A 15112-nucleotide genomic window follows, 5' to 3' on the forward strand; every position below is an offset into this window, starting at 1 on the left:
AGTCGGGTGGAATTTCCGCGATCCGCCTACGGCACTTGCATTACCGATTTCCGCATTCTGATGCGGAAATGCAATTTCCGATCGGTATTTCAGAAATTGCATTTCCGCGGAATCCGAATGAGCATCCCTAGGCTACCCCCGTCCTCCTCTGTCCCTTCATTGCAGAGCTTGAAGCTCCTGAACACCGAGGAGGTAAATATTTACGCCTCGTTCACACTAGGGATGCTTCTGAGCGCTTTTCAGAGCGCATTGCGCTGTGCGTTAAGCAAGCTACATTGTATTTTCATTAACTTGTGCCTGGTTCACATCTATGTGCTGCGGTGAGCAGCGTTACAAAAACATAGTGTTGCATGCATTTCAGTGCGTTGAGCTTTAAAGCGCACATCACTGCAAGTGAATGGGTGTGCTTTTTAGCGCATAAAAAGCGCGCGCGTCTTTTTACCTATAATTGAAAAAAATAACACATTTTCATATGAAAACAAATCTTTATTGACAACTGCTGCTGCTATAACAAACAAACTTGCTTGCACCACAACACACAGAAACGCGCACTAAAACTCGCACCGACGCATGCGGTCTTTATTATGTGCTTTTACATGTTTTTGGACGCACCAGATGTGAACGAGGCCTTACCTTCAGGGATCAAGCCCAAGCGCAGTAGCGACTTTCCATTCAGGCTCAGGCAGAAATTAGCTGAGCCTGATTGGGTCCCCTCTACTGCCCAGGCGACATGTATCTGTGCAGCATAGCGGAATCGACTGCGCTCGGCTATTTCCGCTAGAGACCATTGGAAAATCATTACTGCGCTGGATCCCTGCAGGTAAATACTGCTGTGCAGAGCTTGTTGGGGGGAATTTCCAGGGGAGCCAGCACTGGATCCCGAAGCTACAGCAGTGTTCTTCCCAGGCTCTTTTAGCCGGTTGCTCCACCCGGCTAGTTTTGGTGGGCACCCGGCTGTCATCGGCTCACCTCCTCCTATGCTGTAAGCAGAGTTATGTAGAGAGGCACCGGCCCTGATTTCTCTCATCTCACCCCACCCAGCTACTTTTTCATGCCACCCGGCTTGAAAAAAATTCTGGGAAGAACACTGTACAGAGAACAGAGGAAGCCTTGTTAGGATTCTGAGACCTCACCCACCCTAGGTAAGTACCCCATAGGGGCAGTTTTTATGGTTACAGGTGTACCTTTAGGCTTTGTTCACATCTAAAATCGAAATCGCTGATGGCCACATTTTGTGAGCAATTTTTTTCCCTCTCCCAGCTCTTGCCTGCAGCTACGATTTTGTGTAAAGCGCTTTTTCAAAGTGATTTCTTTTTTTTCACTTCCTGATGCAAGTCAGGAAGATAACTCTGACCTGGAAAAGTATAAATACAGTGTATTTATTCTTAAAAGCGCAAACGCAATCGCCGCATACATTGATTTTTGATCGTTTTGCGCTTTTCTTATACCTTCCAGTGTAGCAAAATTGCCCCGAAAATGGTACAAGCAGGGCTTTGGTCAGCAGAAAGCAGACGCAACACGCTGATATGAACTGTCCCATAAGGAATCATTGCACAAGCGCTCGCTGAAAAAATTGCGAAAACACCCTAGGTGTGAACAACAAGCCATAAAGGACAACCGAACTGAGAGGAATATGGAGACTGACATGCTTCTTCCTTTTAAGCAATACCAGTTGCCTGGCTATCTTGCTGATCCTCTGCCTCTAATACTTTTAGCCAAAGACCCTGAACAAGCATGCAGCAGATCAGGTGTTTCTGACATTGTCAGATCTGACAAGATTAGCTGCATGCTTGTCTTTGGTGTATTTTAGCCACTACTGAAGCCAAATAGATCAACAGGGCTGCCAGGCAACTGGTATTGTTAATAAATATGGCACCCTCTGTATTTTTCTCACTTCAGTTGGTCATGCATCACTCGATCTACACCATTAGATAGTGCTTGGTGAATAAAATGTTTCTGATCCTAAAGACACACTAATAACTATGGTAGCTACATCTTCTGTAAAGAAGGGGTGAATGTGGGAGTTTTCACTTGCAACCAGCAGGAGTAAGGTTAAAGGGAACCCGAGGTGAGAGGGATTTGGAGGCTGCCATATTCAATACCAGTTGCCTGCCAGTCCTGTGTCTCTAATTCTTTTAGCCATAGACCCTGAACAAGCATGCAGCAGATCAGGTTTTTACTGGATTAGCCACATGCTTGTTCCGGGGTTTTGACTTAGACGCTACGTATGCCAGATGATGAACAGGGCTGCCAGGCAACTGGCATTGTTCACAAGGAAATAAATATGGCAGCCTCCATATCAATCTCACTTCAGGTTCTCTTTAAGTCTTGGGCACCATACAAACATCTTAAGTTGTTTTTCAATGAAACTGCACTCAATACTGGTAACCCTGAGCTGATATCAGCCGTCACCAGGCCGCCAACAAGGCTCTCTAAGGAAATCCCCACATATCACGACATAATCCCTTTAATGATTCCGTAGTGGGATCCTTCCAGGTCACGCTCCCCCACTAAATCCACAGTGATCTCTGTTCGGAGGCTCCCCCTGTTTAGCCCAAAACGTTCAGCCTGATCGTCCCCAGGAAACGCTGTATTTATTATGCCAGTACTGTATTCCCAGCAGAAGCAGACGCACTCAGCCTAACCTACACCCACAGATGAATATTTCATAGTGGCTCATCCCCAGCACATCACAACATTAAATTACTGAACCTTTAAACAAGTGTAGCACAAATCTCTGCCCCTCTCGGGGTTTCTGGCCATGAAATATTAATCAGATGATATTTTTATTAGTTGTTTCTTATTCTGCATCCTCTGCGACTCCCACTGCGGAGAATGAACTGAAACTGTCAGTGACAATGGCACATAATTAGTAAACTGGGCTCACCGCTGGATTCAAGGAATTATGAAATTCAGCTTCACGGAAATGTATGTGCCCTGCTTAGCGCACAAGAAAGGGCTGGAACCCGCTAGGGCGATTTTGTCAGCGTTTTGGGATCACCAACAATTCCCAAAAATGTTTTTATTTATATAAGTATTTATATAGCGCCGACATCTTCCGCAGCGCTGTACAGAGTACATTGTCTTGTCACTAACTGTCCCTCAGAGGGGCTCACAATTTTATCCCTACCATAGCCATATGTCTATGTATGTATCATGTACTGCATGTATCATAGTCTAGGGCCAATTTTAGGGGGAAGCCAAGTAACTTATCTGTATGTTTTTTGGGATGTGGGAGGAAACCAGAGTGCCCAGAGGAAACCCACACAGACACAACATACAAACTCCTTGCAGATATTGACCTGGCTGGATTTGAACCAGGGACCCAGCGTTTGCAAGGTGAGAGCGCTAATCACTACACCACCGTTTGCCATGAAAGTGTGTGGTGGAGAACCCACTAGAACATGTAGCATTTCGACCGCATTAGAGCTGTATGCTAAAGTATATAAGTGCTGCAAAATCTCTTTTCAAATTGATTTTGCAATGGTTTGGTGTGTGGGAGGGGGGGGGGGGGGGGGGGGGGGACAAGCGATTACGATTTGAATGAACTTTATGATAATCACCAGGTGTCTGGATTTCCTGTTTCCGTCTGTAGCCCCACCCCCGAAAGAAGAAGTCACAGGCGTTTCTCTGATTGGTTACAGAGAAGTACATATGACCTCTTCCTTTAGTGGGTGGGGCTACGGACAGAAGTCAAACACCTGGTAAGAACAATAAAGTTTTATTTGAGAAAAAGAAACACTAGTAATATCTGCACATAGCAATGCAGCAAGTGCTGCAGCGATTCCTAGTTGGTTCCGTGCCTCAATAGGATTAAAAAAAAAAAAACTTCTACCTTCTAATTTTCACAATGTTTAAAGAGTACCTGAAGACGAATCGAATTTGGGAACTGATTGAACCAGGTAATCTGTGCGCACTGTAGGCAGCTGTGGAATTTGCGAGTATGGCAGCGCCAGTAAGGTCATTTGGGTGGCTTAGTTCAGCTAGTATAGCCAAACATCAGATTTGACAATGAGTGGTAGCCAGGGCCGGATTTTCTGGAAAGGCCACAAAGGGAAAAAGGCTGTTTGTGGATGTTAAACACGGAAGAGGGGGCTGCACATGGAATGGGAAGGGGGCTGCTGTAGAAGAAAGGGGAACATACCTGGCCTAGGGACACAAAAGTATAAATCCTGCCAGGGGCATAGCAATAGATGTGGGAGAGCTGGCAGGCACTCGGAGCAAGAGCTGATAACAAACAAGATGTTGCTGCACCCAGACAACTATGTGCTCAAGACTGAAAAAGCAAAGTTATCTTCATGAACTGTGAGACTTGGAAAAACAGTCTGGCACTATAGTATTTATTGTGCAAAAAGTGACACAAAAATGCATGATCAAGGCATTGGCAGTATCTGACAGTCATACAAAAAGTCATATAGCAATTTGAGAGTCATACCAATGGCATCTTTGGTGACGTCTGGGTGGAGGTGGAGAACAGCGGCGGTGGGGTGCCAGAGGGTGCACGGCCTGACGGCCGTTTCGCGTGGCTTACGCCAAGCTTTATCTAAGGTGGATGTGCAACCATAGCAATAGACCCTGCAAGGGATACAGCCACAAGGGGGCCAGAAGCCACAGGGGGCCCCGTGGGGAGAGAAGTTTCTTTTCCCTGTCCTGAAAGACTGACAACTAAGGGTGCGGAGAGAAAAAATGTTCTGCTCCCTGCACATTTAAAACTTCCTTCAGCTCCTTGCAGCCGCCATGTCCCACGCCGCAGATCCACTCTCAGCCGCCGGCCCGGCGTCCCCGCCGGTGCATAGGCCCATCTTGCAATGTCGTCCTCCACTACACCTGCGCGAGCGCCGCTGTCAATCAACTCCTCGTTGTCCGGTGTACTGGGCAAGAGCAGTCGTTCTTCAAATATCCCTCTGAAAATCGCATTGCAAAATTGCTACGGGCTTACCGATTCTGAATGCATTTTGCACTGCGAATTACCAGTATGCCTTAGGTGGGCTTCACACTCATTAAAATTTGAGTACGTTTTTGCGAATGTGTGAAAACACATTTGCTGCACATCTGATGAATGTCAATGGAAAAATTGCACTTCTCACTAATCGCATGCATGAAAAAAAAACTTACTTCTTGCAGCATAAATGTGCAATTTTCCATTCACTTTTACTATCTGCGGTAAAAAGGTGAACAAAAAAATGCATACAAACTTGAATAGTGTCTGGAAAACACACATGAAAAAAAACGGAAGGAAAGTTCTCTAAATTGCTTGCAAAATCACATTACAGGCAGCTGACAACCAATGTTAATCAATGGGATGGTTCACAGTAGAATACTTTTTATTCCAAAATATTACACATCTTGTGTGTTTCTTTCATTGGAAATAATCAGCTGCAGTGGAATAAGGCACGTATTTAAATGCATTGCATGGACAAGTGTAGTCCCAGCCTAAGGCCCAGTGCACACCAAAACCGCTAGCAGATCCGCAAAACGCTAGAGGTTTCATAGGCAAACACAGGAGGGGGGGAATTACAGCTGCCAAGAATCACCCCTCAGACCAGTGCAGTGCCAGTGCAGTGTCTGGAGACAGGCACAAGTTGAGACAACAGAATATCCTGCAGCTCACAGCATTGCCCCCTATCTTTCCCAGCTATGGTTGACTTTGGATAGAGCAGCAGTGTGTGTACAGTGCATGGAGCAGCTCTGTGGAACTTAGAGTCAGGTATGAGCACAGCCCTGTGCCCTGCTGTGTGAATGCTTCGCTTTCCCCTTCATAACCAATGTCAGCTGTCCTCATTATTATCTGTATCCAAACTACTCCTGATCGATCCTGTTGTCGGTTGGACGGACAGGAAATTGCGTTATGTATATCAAGCATGATGGCCTACCATATTATTAAACTGTATTGTGCGTGGCTGAGGGAGACCTTTCAGGAATCCCCCCCCCCCCCCCCCCCCCTTGAAAATCCTGGGTTTTTGAAGCAGATTTCTGAGCGATTCTAGGCATGTTTAGAGACGTTTTCTAAACATGCCTAGCAGTTTTTGGAGCGTTTTTGTGTAGCAGATACAAATATTGTTACAGTAAAGCTGTTACTGAACAGCTTCTGTAACAAAAACGCCTGGAAAAACGTTTTTCAGAGCTGTTTTTCACTTTCCTATACTTTAACATTGAGGCAGAAACGCCTCAGAAATCTAAAAAAATGCTGCAGCCCCCGAGTTTGCGTTTGTGGAAAAAACAAACCTCTCTGGTGTGCACCATCCCATTCACTTTCATTAGCCAAGCGGTTTTCGCCCTGCAAGCGTTTTAAAAACGCTTCAGAATCGCTCGGGTGTGCACCAGCCCTATGATTTGCATAAAGGTATACCCAAATAGCACGTTTTCCAGTATTAAAGTTCTTAAAGAAAATGTGCACACAAACGCAATGGGGGAAACATGTCAGCACAAAAACGCAATGGGGGCAAACATGTCAGCACAAAAACGCAATGGGGGCAAACATGTCAGCACAAAAACGCAATGGGGGCAAACATGTCAGCACAAATTAAACGCAATGGGGGCAAACATGTCAGCACAAAAACGCAATGGGGGCAAACATGTCAGCACAAAAACGCAATGGGGGCAAACATGTCAGCACAAAAACGCAATGGGGGCAAACATGTCAGCACAAAAACGCAATGGGGGCAGCACGGTGGCGTAGTGGTTAGCTCTCTCGCCTTGCAGCGCTGAGTCTCTGGTTCGAATCCCAGCCAGGGCACTATCTGCAAAGAGTTTGTATGTTCTCTCCGTGTCTGCGTGGGTTTCCTCCGGGCACTCCGGTTTCCTCCCACATTCCAAAAACATACAGATAAGTTAATTGGCTACTCTAAAAAATTGGCCCTAGACTACAGTACTTACACTACATAATATAGACATATGGCAATGGTAGGGATTAGATTGTGAGCTCCTTTGAGGGACAGTTAGTGACAAGATATATATATACACTGTACAGCGCTGCGTAATATGTCGGCGCTATATAAATACTAAATAATAATAATAATAATAAAATGGGGGCAAACATGTCAGAACAAATTAAACGCGATGGGGGCAAACATGTCAGCACAAATTAAACGCAATGGGGGCAAACATGTCAGCACAAAAACGCAATGGGGGCAAACATGTCAGCACAAAAACGCAATGGGGGCAAACATGTCAGCACAAATTAAACGCAATGGGGGGCAAATATGTCAGCACAAAAACGCAATGGGCCAAACATGTCAGCACAAAAACGCAATGGGGGCAAACATGTCAGCACAAAAACGCAATGGGGGCACATTTCACCTGGAAAAAAAAAAAGCATGTACTCACCTGACAGAAGTCCCCTCACACAGCCGGCCTCTGGTGTGTGTGCAGCTCCCCCGGACGATCCTCCTTCAATCTCCCGCTCTCCTCTCACAGGCAGAGCGGGGCTACGGCAAGATGGCGTCCGGAGGCGGAGTCCTTTACTGGAGACACAAATAGTCTCCAGTACAGGGCTCCGCCTCCGGACGCCATCTTCCCGTAGCCCCGCTCTGCCTGTGCCTGCAGGCTGCTGGAGCGGGGCTGCGGGGAATGAACTAGCACAGCGTCTATGAGACGCTGCGGCTAGTTCATGTACGGTGACCAGAGTCCCGAGGCCGGGACGTCCCGCTGCTGAAAGCGGGACGTTTCCCGGGACCTCATGCAGCCTGGGACAGCGCCCCCCGAAGGCGGGACGCGTCCCGGGTAAAGCGGGACGTATGGTCACCGTACCTTTGCGCCTGTGCAGTAGAGCAGATACGATCGGTTCGGCTATTTTCACCTTGCCCGAACGAAGAGCCGCTAGTGCACCTGTGCAGGATCTCTGAGAGGTAAATATATCATAGCTTGTCGGGGGAGGTTTCATGGGAGACAGTGCTGGATTCTCCGCAGCTACAGGGGACATTGGGACCCTGAGGCTTCCCCCTCCTCAGGTAAGTATCCCTCAGAGGGCTGTTTTTTGAGTACAGAGTCTCTAACTACTGAATCTCATATCTTTTCTTTTCTGCACTCATGTACAAATTCACAGAGTTGCCAAAAAAATTAGAGACACCCTCTAATAACGAGTTCGTCCACCTTTAGCTCTGATCACAGCCGATATTCTTCTTGGCATGGACTCAACAAGATGCCAATACCGTTGCTGAGGAATGTTGGCCCATGCTGACATAATGGCAGCTCTAAGTTTGTCAGATTGGATGGTGGCGTTTCCAAGTTTTGAAGTGATCTTTCGACTTCATCCCACAAAATTTCAATAGGATTGTGGGCAGGGTATTGAGCTGGCCATGGAACTCTGATTGATGTTCCTCAAACCAATCTGAGAACGATCAGAAATGGCGGTAAGGGCCCACGACAGGCGTCTTTTCTTATTTTTCTTTGATACCAAAGGCACTCTTGATGGTTTCCTGCTGTTGAAGCCCATCCTTTGCAAAGACCATCTTGTTGTGTGTTGGGATATGATTTGTGATGCACCTGCATTTAATTCAACTGTCATTTGTCCTGTTGGCCTTCTTTTTCCACGGAATAGGTGTGCTACTCGTATTTCACATCTCTCCTTTCCCAGCTTTTCTTCAGCCAGAATAGTCCTTATCGCTTGCAGTTGTTTTTCTCAACGGCCACTCTCTAAACACCCGAGATGTTTGTTTGGCGAGAAAATCCTAAAAGAGTCCTTGTGACGGATTGCGGAGAAACAGCAGCGCCTTCTGACAGTGAGGCGGCGGTGTCCGCGCACAGAGTGGCGGTTTCCCCGCAGCAACATGCGTCTGGTTTGGCTGGACCCAGTAGTGCTCACAGATGGAGAGCTACGCGCGCGCGCCGCAAGGCAGGCTCTTTGTACCAATAGGAGAAGAGTCAGCTGAGCGAGGCGGTCAGCTGATCCCAGCTCAGTGGTTGATTGGTTGATGGGAGCTGGGTGGCGCTGGAGAGCGCTTCACTATATATATCTCTTGCTGTTCAGTTGCTGGTTGTCTGGCGTTGCGAATACCTATGTGTTAGCACTCAGACCTTAGTCAGATCTTTCAGTGTGGTGGAACCAGGAGGACCTGGGAATCCACACTTAGCCAGTTTACTGTGTATTATCTGTATTATTCATTAGACCAGTTCCAGGGTGTAGAGACCACGGACCTCACACCCCAGACTAGGAATACAGTGTATCATCTGTGTTATTCCTTAGACCAGTTCCAGGGTGTAGAGACCACGGACCTCACACCCTAGACTAGGAATACTGTGTATCATCTGTGTTATTCATTAGACCAATTCCAGGGTGTAGAGACCACGGACCTCACACCCAAGACTAGGGAACTTGTGTTATCATCCTGTTATACTTCAGACTAGTTCCAGGGTGTAGAGACCACGGACCTCACACCCAGACTAGGCATTGTTTGATATCTGTTATGACGTATTGCTTTCCTGACCACTCCTCTGATCTCTGATTCGGTACCTTGCACTTCTGATATTCCGTTGCCAAACACTGCTTGCCTTGGATACCGAATCAGCTTACCGTTTTTGTACTTTATCTGTCAGTGTGTTGCCGACCCGGCCTGCCCGCCCTATCTGGCTGTCACCCACCCCTTGGGTGCTCAGCCTCCCTGCAGGGGCCCTCTGCTTCTCAGAGGGGGCACTGCTGCTAAACCAGTCAGGGTCTCCTTCTCCTGGAGTCCTTGACTGCAGTAGAGTCTGTCTCTACTTATTGGACCACCTGCTACCCCGGTGGTCCAATTTCTACTGTTACACCAAACACTCACACACCTCAGGTGTCCAGAGGTTAGCAATATATCTGTATTATCGGTGATTCTGCAGATCATCAATAATCAGGTATATATCTGTATTCTTGGTGATACTGCAGATCACCAATAATCAGATTCTCTCTGCGTGCTGACACCAATCGTTACAGTCCTCATTTCAGAGATGCTAGCACCAGCTCTTCTTGCACAGAGGATCATCTCTCATTTCAAAGTCACTTAAATCTTTTGTCTTAATTATTTTGACATTAACTTCCATGATAACTATGTTGTCCTAAGCTAAACATTCCTTATAATAGCAACTCTGCGTTATGTCACTCTACATCATCACTATTGGACGGGCCTCTATTTTTACACCACGTAGTGTATTTTTGCACTGCCTCTAGTTAAATATGTGCAGCCCCCCCCCCCCCCCCCCCCCTCGTATGTCTGTATATCATACCTGATGTTCACCAGCAGCAACCCCACTTGCTGTAGATTATTGCCCAGTGTTATTAAATAAACTAAATGAACTCAGGTCCTGTGTGGACTACATGATAGATGTCAGTTATCACCATGTTTTCAGTCCTTAGATTCCATATATACTGAATACCGTGAGAGCACTTTGTGCTAAATGGCTACCGCTAGCACCGGCTCAGATGAGGTTTTAATAATAAAAAACATAATAATTACGACAAAGCTGCTCGGAGAGCCTTTTATTAGAAGGCTGCATTGTCAGGCCTGAGTTATTACAGGTAGATGGGATCAATACTAATAATTACTACACAAGCCTGCCATCTCCAATGGATGAAATATAATTTACAGAGGGTCACGTGGAACTCGCGCCCGCGTTTGCCCGCAATTTTACATTTCGCTATCCTTCTGCTAATGATGGTTTGAGAAATACAGCTCGTTCATAAACAGAGATTGTGTGACCTCGTCGGCCCTGTTGGTTTTCATATGTGAAAGAAATGGACTGGGCATACAAATCCAAAAGAATAACGCAATGCTCCAGGCTTTCATATTGAAAAAGGCTTTGTGTAGGAGGTGTAATAGCCTTCTGCAAACCAAGCCTAGCTTTTAAAAAGCTCTTTTCAACCTGTACTCAAAATAAATGGAAAAGTAACGGTTGGTGTTGTGCTCCTTCGCCTCAAACTTCCTGTATATGAAACCCATGCATGGGCTCAGCAGCTGTAAATGAGGTTTTTGTCCCACCCAGCGAGGGTTTGCCACCAGAAATGTGTTACCATGTTTCCCAGAAAACAAGACGCTGGCTTATATTAATTTTTGCTCTAAAAGATGTGCTAGGGTTTATTTTCAGAGGATGTCATATTTTTGGGGGAAACACTGGTAGTTTTTGTATAAAAAATGTATATACTGCATGCCATGCTGAAACACAAGCAGCATGCACAGAGCTTGTGGTTTGCAGATATTGGCTCTCACTTACAAGAAACTGATTCTGCTGATCATGTGGGTAAAGAGTCTATTTCTTGCAGGCAGAGAACTCTGTCAGGCTCCCCAGAGCTATGATAGGATAAGCTGTGTGTCCTGGGAAGAGGGGAAGAGGTGAAGTGCTGGTGATGCTTATCACGACAGATCAGGGGGCTGGCTCCAACAAAAACACGAATTGCCTGACACTTATACAGGACTGTAGAACTCACATTATACTGCTGCTCTCCTGTATCCAGGCTTTGTATTGAGCGTGACTTGCTGGCGTCATGTGGGCTGCTGCTAGGGCTTACATTCGGGGGATGTCTTATATTTCAAGCATGCTAGGAATTTCTGCTCTAGTTTATTCTCAGGGGATCTCTTACTTTAGGGGAAACACGGGAGGTCACCTTGGGCTTTCCTTACAAAGAAAACATTGAAAGCCTTCCCATTCTGTACCTACTAAAAAACCCTGTCCAATAGCAATCCGGACTGAACCATCTCTGCTCTGTGTAACTGCCCCACATGAATTGCTGAAGCTTTCTCTTCAGGAAGCAGCAGCCAAGGATCATGTGACCCAAATTTCAAATGGAAAGTAATGTAATTATACGTTATAGTCTATATAGAGACTTTGGGGTTGATGCACAAAACTTTTCCCTCGATCGCCGACGGGTCGGGAGTGCGTTGATAGAGGCTTTCGAATGCCCGACGACCGACGCTAGCAGCAATACATTACCTGCTCCAGCCGGTGCGAGTCCCCGCGCTCTCTGCTGTCTCTTCTCCGCTGGGTTCCAGGTTCCGGCTGGCTACTTCCTGTCCTGGCAGGAAGTTTAAACAGTAGAGCGCCCTCTACTGTTTAAACTTCCACAGCAGGAAGTTCAGTGAAGTTGCAGCCCTGGAGCCCGGAGCGGAGAAGAAGACAGTGGAGACCAGGGGACTCGCGCCGGCCGGAACAGGTAATGTATGCAGGCGGGCGGCAGCAGCTCCACAGATTGGGATCGGTTTCATGCTGAAATCGATTCACAATCTGTTTGCAGTAAAGGCAGCCATACAATCCCTCTCTGATCAGATTCGATCAGAGAGGGATCTATCTGTTGGTCGGATCTGATGGGAAATCGACCAGTGTATGGCTACCTTAAGAAGGGGGTAGATTCACCAAGCTACAGTAAAATATCCATGCGCACAAAGCTACTAAGTAATGTACAATGTGCAAATAGCACAGCTTGCATTATGTACACAAATGATACTTTATAATGCACATTACGTTATTTTCTATCATGTAACCAGCGGTACTGTATGATTTGTACAAAAATAATAATGTGCTTGGAATAGTTCTTTGGTGCCCCATCCAGCAGGTGGTGCAATTTCAACTGTCTAGCTTGCCTATGCCTAAAAACTACCCTACAAATAATGGGTAAGTGAGAAAGTACTGTCATAATTATTCAGAGCATTTTCTTGCTTGCTAGTGGCTTAAAAGGCAATTTATTGATAAGATGTAGGTAAACGTTTAAACTTAGCAGAACAAGTGAATTGGATCGGGCCGGCGGATGCTATATGTCTAAGCTCGATAACGTTTCACTCACCTAGCACGAATATGACTTTTGATTTCTTCAATTCCACTGCAAAAGAGAAAAAAAAATATTGTAAATCTGTAAACAGTGCAGTTAGCAAAGCATGGTAGCCATGAGAAACCACAGAATGCATCACATTTCTGTTCCATAAACACAAGTCTGCCGCTAAAGACATCCACTTATGGACATGTAATGATCAGACAGGACGTAATAACCATGTCTCCCTTGTGCCACCAAAACAGCATCCTATGGAGGCATGGACACCGAAACACCAAGATGTCCTGGGTTGTTTAGAACCAGGGGCAGCTCTACCATGAAGCGGACTGAACCACATTATTCAGGGCAGCAGACTGTAGGGGGCAGCATCAGCTCTGCACTCTGATCTTTTTCAGTCTCCCCCTCTGCTCTGCTGCTTCTGCCTGACTCATGGGCACAGAGCTTGCCTGATGTGAGTCTCTTCATGTGCCATTCTGCCCTCTGGTTTCCCTGCTTCAGTTTATTGCTGTGCATGTATGTCTGAGGAAGTGTGTGTGTGTTGCCCCACCCACCCTCCTACACCTCCGCTCTCCTCAGACACCCATTTATTTACCCATCAGTGTCCAGCTGGGGGTGAGGGGGGGGGGGGGGGAGAGGGTCAAACATCCTCACAGGTTTGCTTTAGGCAGCAAAAGGTCTAGAATTAGCCCTGATTAGCACCAAAGCAAAAGTGACAACCCTATTAAAGAAACTCTGTAACAAAAAAAAGCTCCCCTGGGGGGTACTCACCTCGATAGGGGGAGCCTCCGGATTATATCGAAGCTTCCTCCGTCCTCCTCGGTCCCATGGTGGCCTCGCTAAGCCCCTCCAAACAGTGGGGATGTAAATATTTACCTTCCCGGCGCAGGATCGGCTCTCCGCTCGAAGATAGGCAGAAATAGCCAATCACAGTCGGTCCGCTCGACTGCACAGGCTGTAGAGTGGACCCAACAGAGATCGGCTATTTCCGTCTATTTTTGAGCAGAGAGCCGCAACAGCGCCCTGCTGGTGCCAGAAAGGGTAACTATTGCACAGCCTGTTCAAATTGTCGGCTGTGCGTTCCATGGGCTGCAGCGAGACCGCCGTGGGACACAGGTGGACGGGGAAGCCTCGATAGGATCCGGAGGCTTCCCCCTACCGAGGTGAGTACCCCCAGGGGAATTTTTTTTGTTAAAGAGTCTCTTTAAGTTCACTGCCATTAGGGGATACTGCTGTTTTAAAATGACAGATGTGGCCTAGCGCAATCTTTAGGTATAATGCCAAATGATGTGCCGTATTTTTCGGACTATAAAAATATGCGTCTCACCATAAGACGCACCTAGGTTTATAAGCCAAAAACCAGGGGGAAAAATAGATAAACCTGCTGCATCCATGGTGACGGGGCATCTTGTGGATTATGCCCCATTTTCACCTCATGTGTCTCCCTATGTCCTGCTCTACCCCCCTCGTGTCCTCCTGTGTCCTCCTCTATGCCCCTATGTGTCCCCCTCTGCCCCATGTCCTCCTCTGCATGGGCACAGTACAGGGAGTCCCTGACATTGCGGCAGGTTGGAGCCTTGTATTGGCAGCCGTTCACAAGTCAGGAACTCCCTGCATTTGGACTATAAGACGCAGTGACTTTTTTCCCCACTTTTTGGGGAGAAAAAGTGAGACTTATAGTCCAAAAAATACAAAATGTAAGTGATTCTTCTGATCATAACACCTTCTGTCATTGATCTATAGTCCAGTGGAGTCAGTATAGCTAGTTAATAATTCCATCATAATTCCAGTATTTGTATAGCTTCTGTCGGACTCAAAGCCCCTGCGAGGCAACCACTAGGACACACTCTATAGGCAGTAGCAGTGTTAGGGAGTATTGCCCAAGGTCTCCCACTGAGTAGGTGCAGCAGGCTCACTGAACTGGAAGAGCTGAGATTTGAACCCAGGTCTCCTGTGTCAGAGGCAGAGCCCTTAACATTACACCGATCCAGCAGTTAAACAGCCCTGTATGGAGAAAGCCACAATGCACTGACTGTTCTGTCATCTTTCTCTCATGGGCAGCATGTAAGCTGGAGTTTGTAAGCTCTGCCCATGTTTGTGTGGGTTTACACCAGATACTGATTGTTTATTTCCTTTTAAACCATACCAGTTGCCTGACAGCCCTGTTGATCTATTTGGCTGCAGTCGTGTCTGAATCACACAAGAAACAAGCATGTGGCTAATCTTGTCAGATCTGACAATAATGTCAGAAACAGCTGATCTGCTGCATGCTTGTTCAGGGTCTATGGCTGAAAGTATTAAGGTGGCCATACACTGGTCGATTTGCCATCAAATTCGACCAACAGATAGATCCCTCTCTGATCGAATCTGATCAGAGAGGGATCGTAT

General features: G+C 46.7%; 1 protein-coding gene across 3 annotated transcripts in view; it reads right to left on the reverse strand.

Annotated features, from left to right (window-relative positions):
* AK5 (adenylate kinase 5) overlaps positions 1-15112 on the reverse strand; it is a 390301-nt gene that overhangs the window by 58750 nt on the left and 316439 nt on the right. For all 3 annotated transcript variants that reach the window (XM_068239188.1, XM_068239186.1, XM_068239189.1), the window contains exon 10: positions 12743-12778. In XM_068239188.1, the coding sequence (XP_068095289.1) occupies positions 12743-12778 (36 nt within the window). The remainder of the gene's footprint in view (positions 1-12742; positions 12779-15112) is intronic.

This window comes from Hyperolius riggenbachi, chromosome 6 (genome assembly GCF_040937935.1).
Source record: "Hyperolius riggenbachi isolate aHypRig1 chromosome 6, aHypRig1.pri, whole genome shotgun sequence".
Taxonomy (NCBI): domain Eukaryota; kingdom Metazoa; phylum Chordata; class Amphibia; order Anura; family Hyperoliidae; genus Hyperolius; species Hyperolius riggenbachi.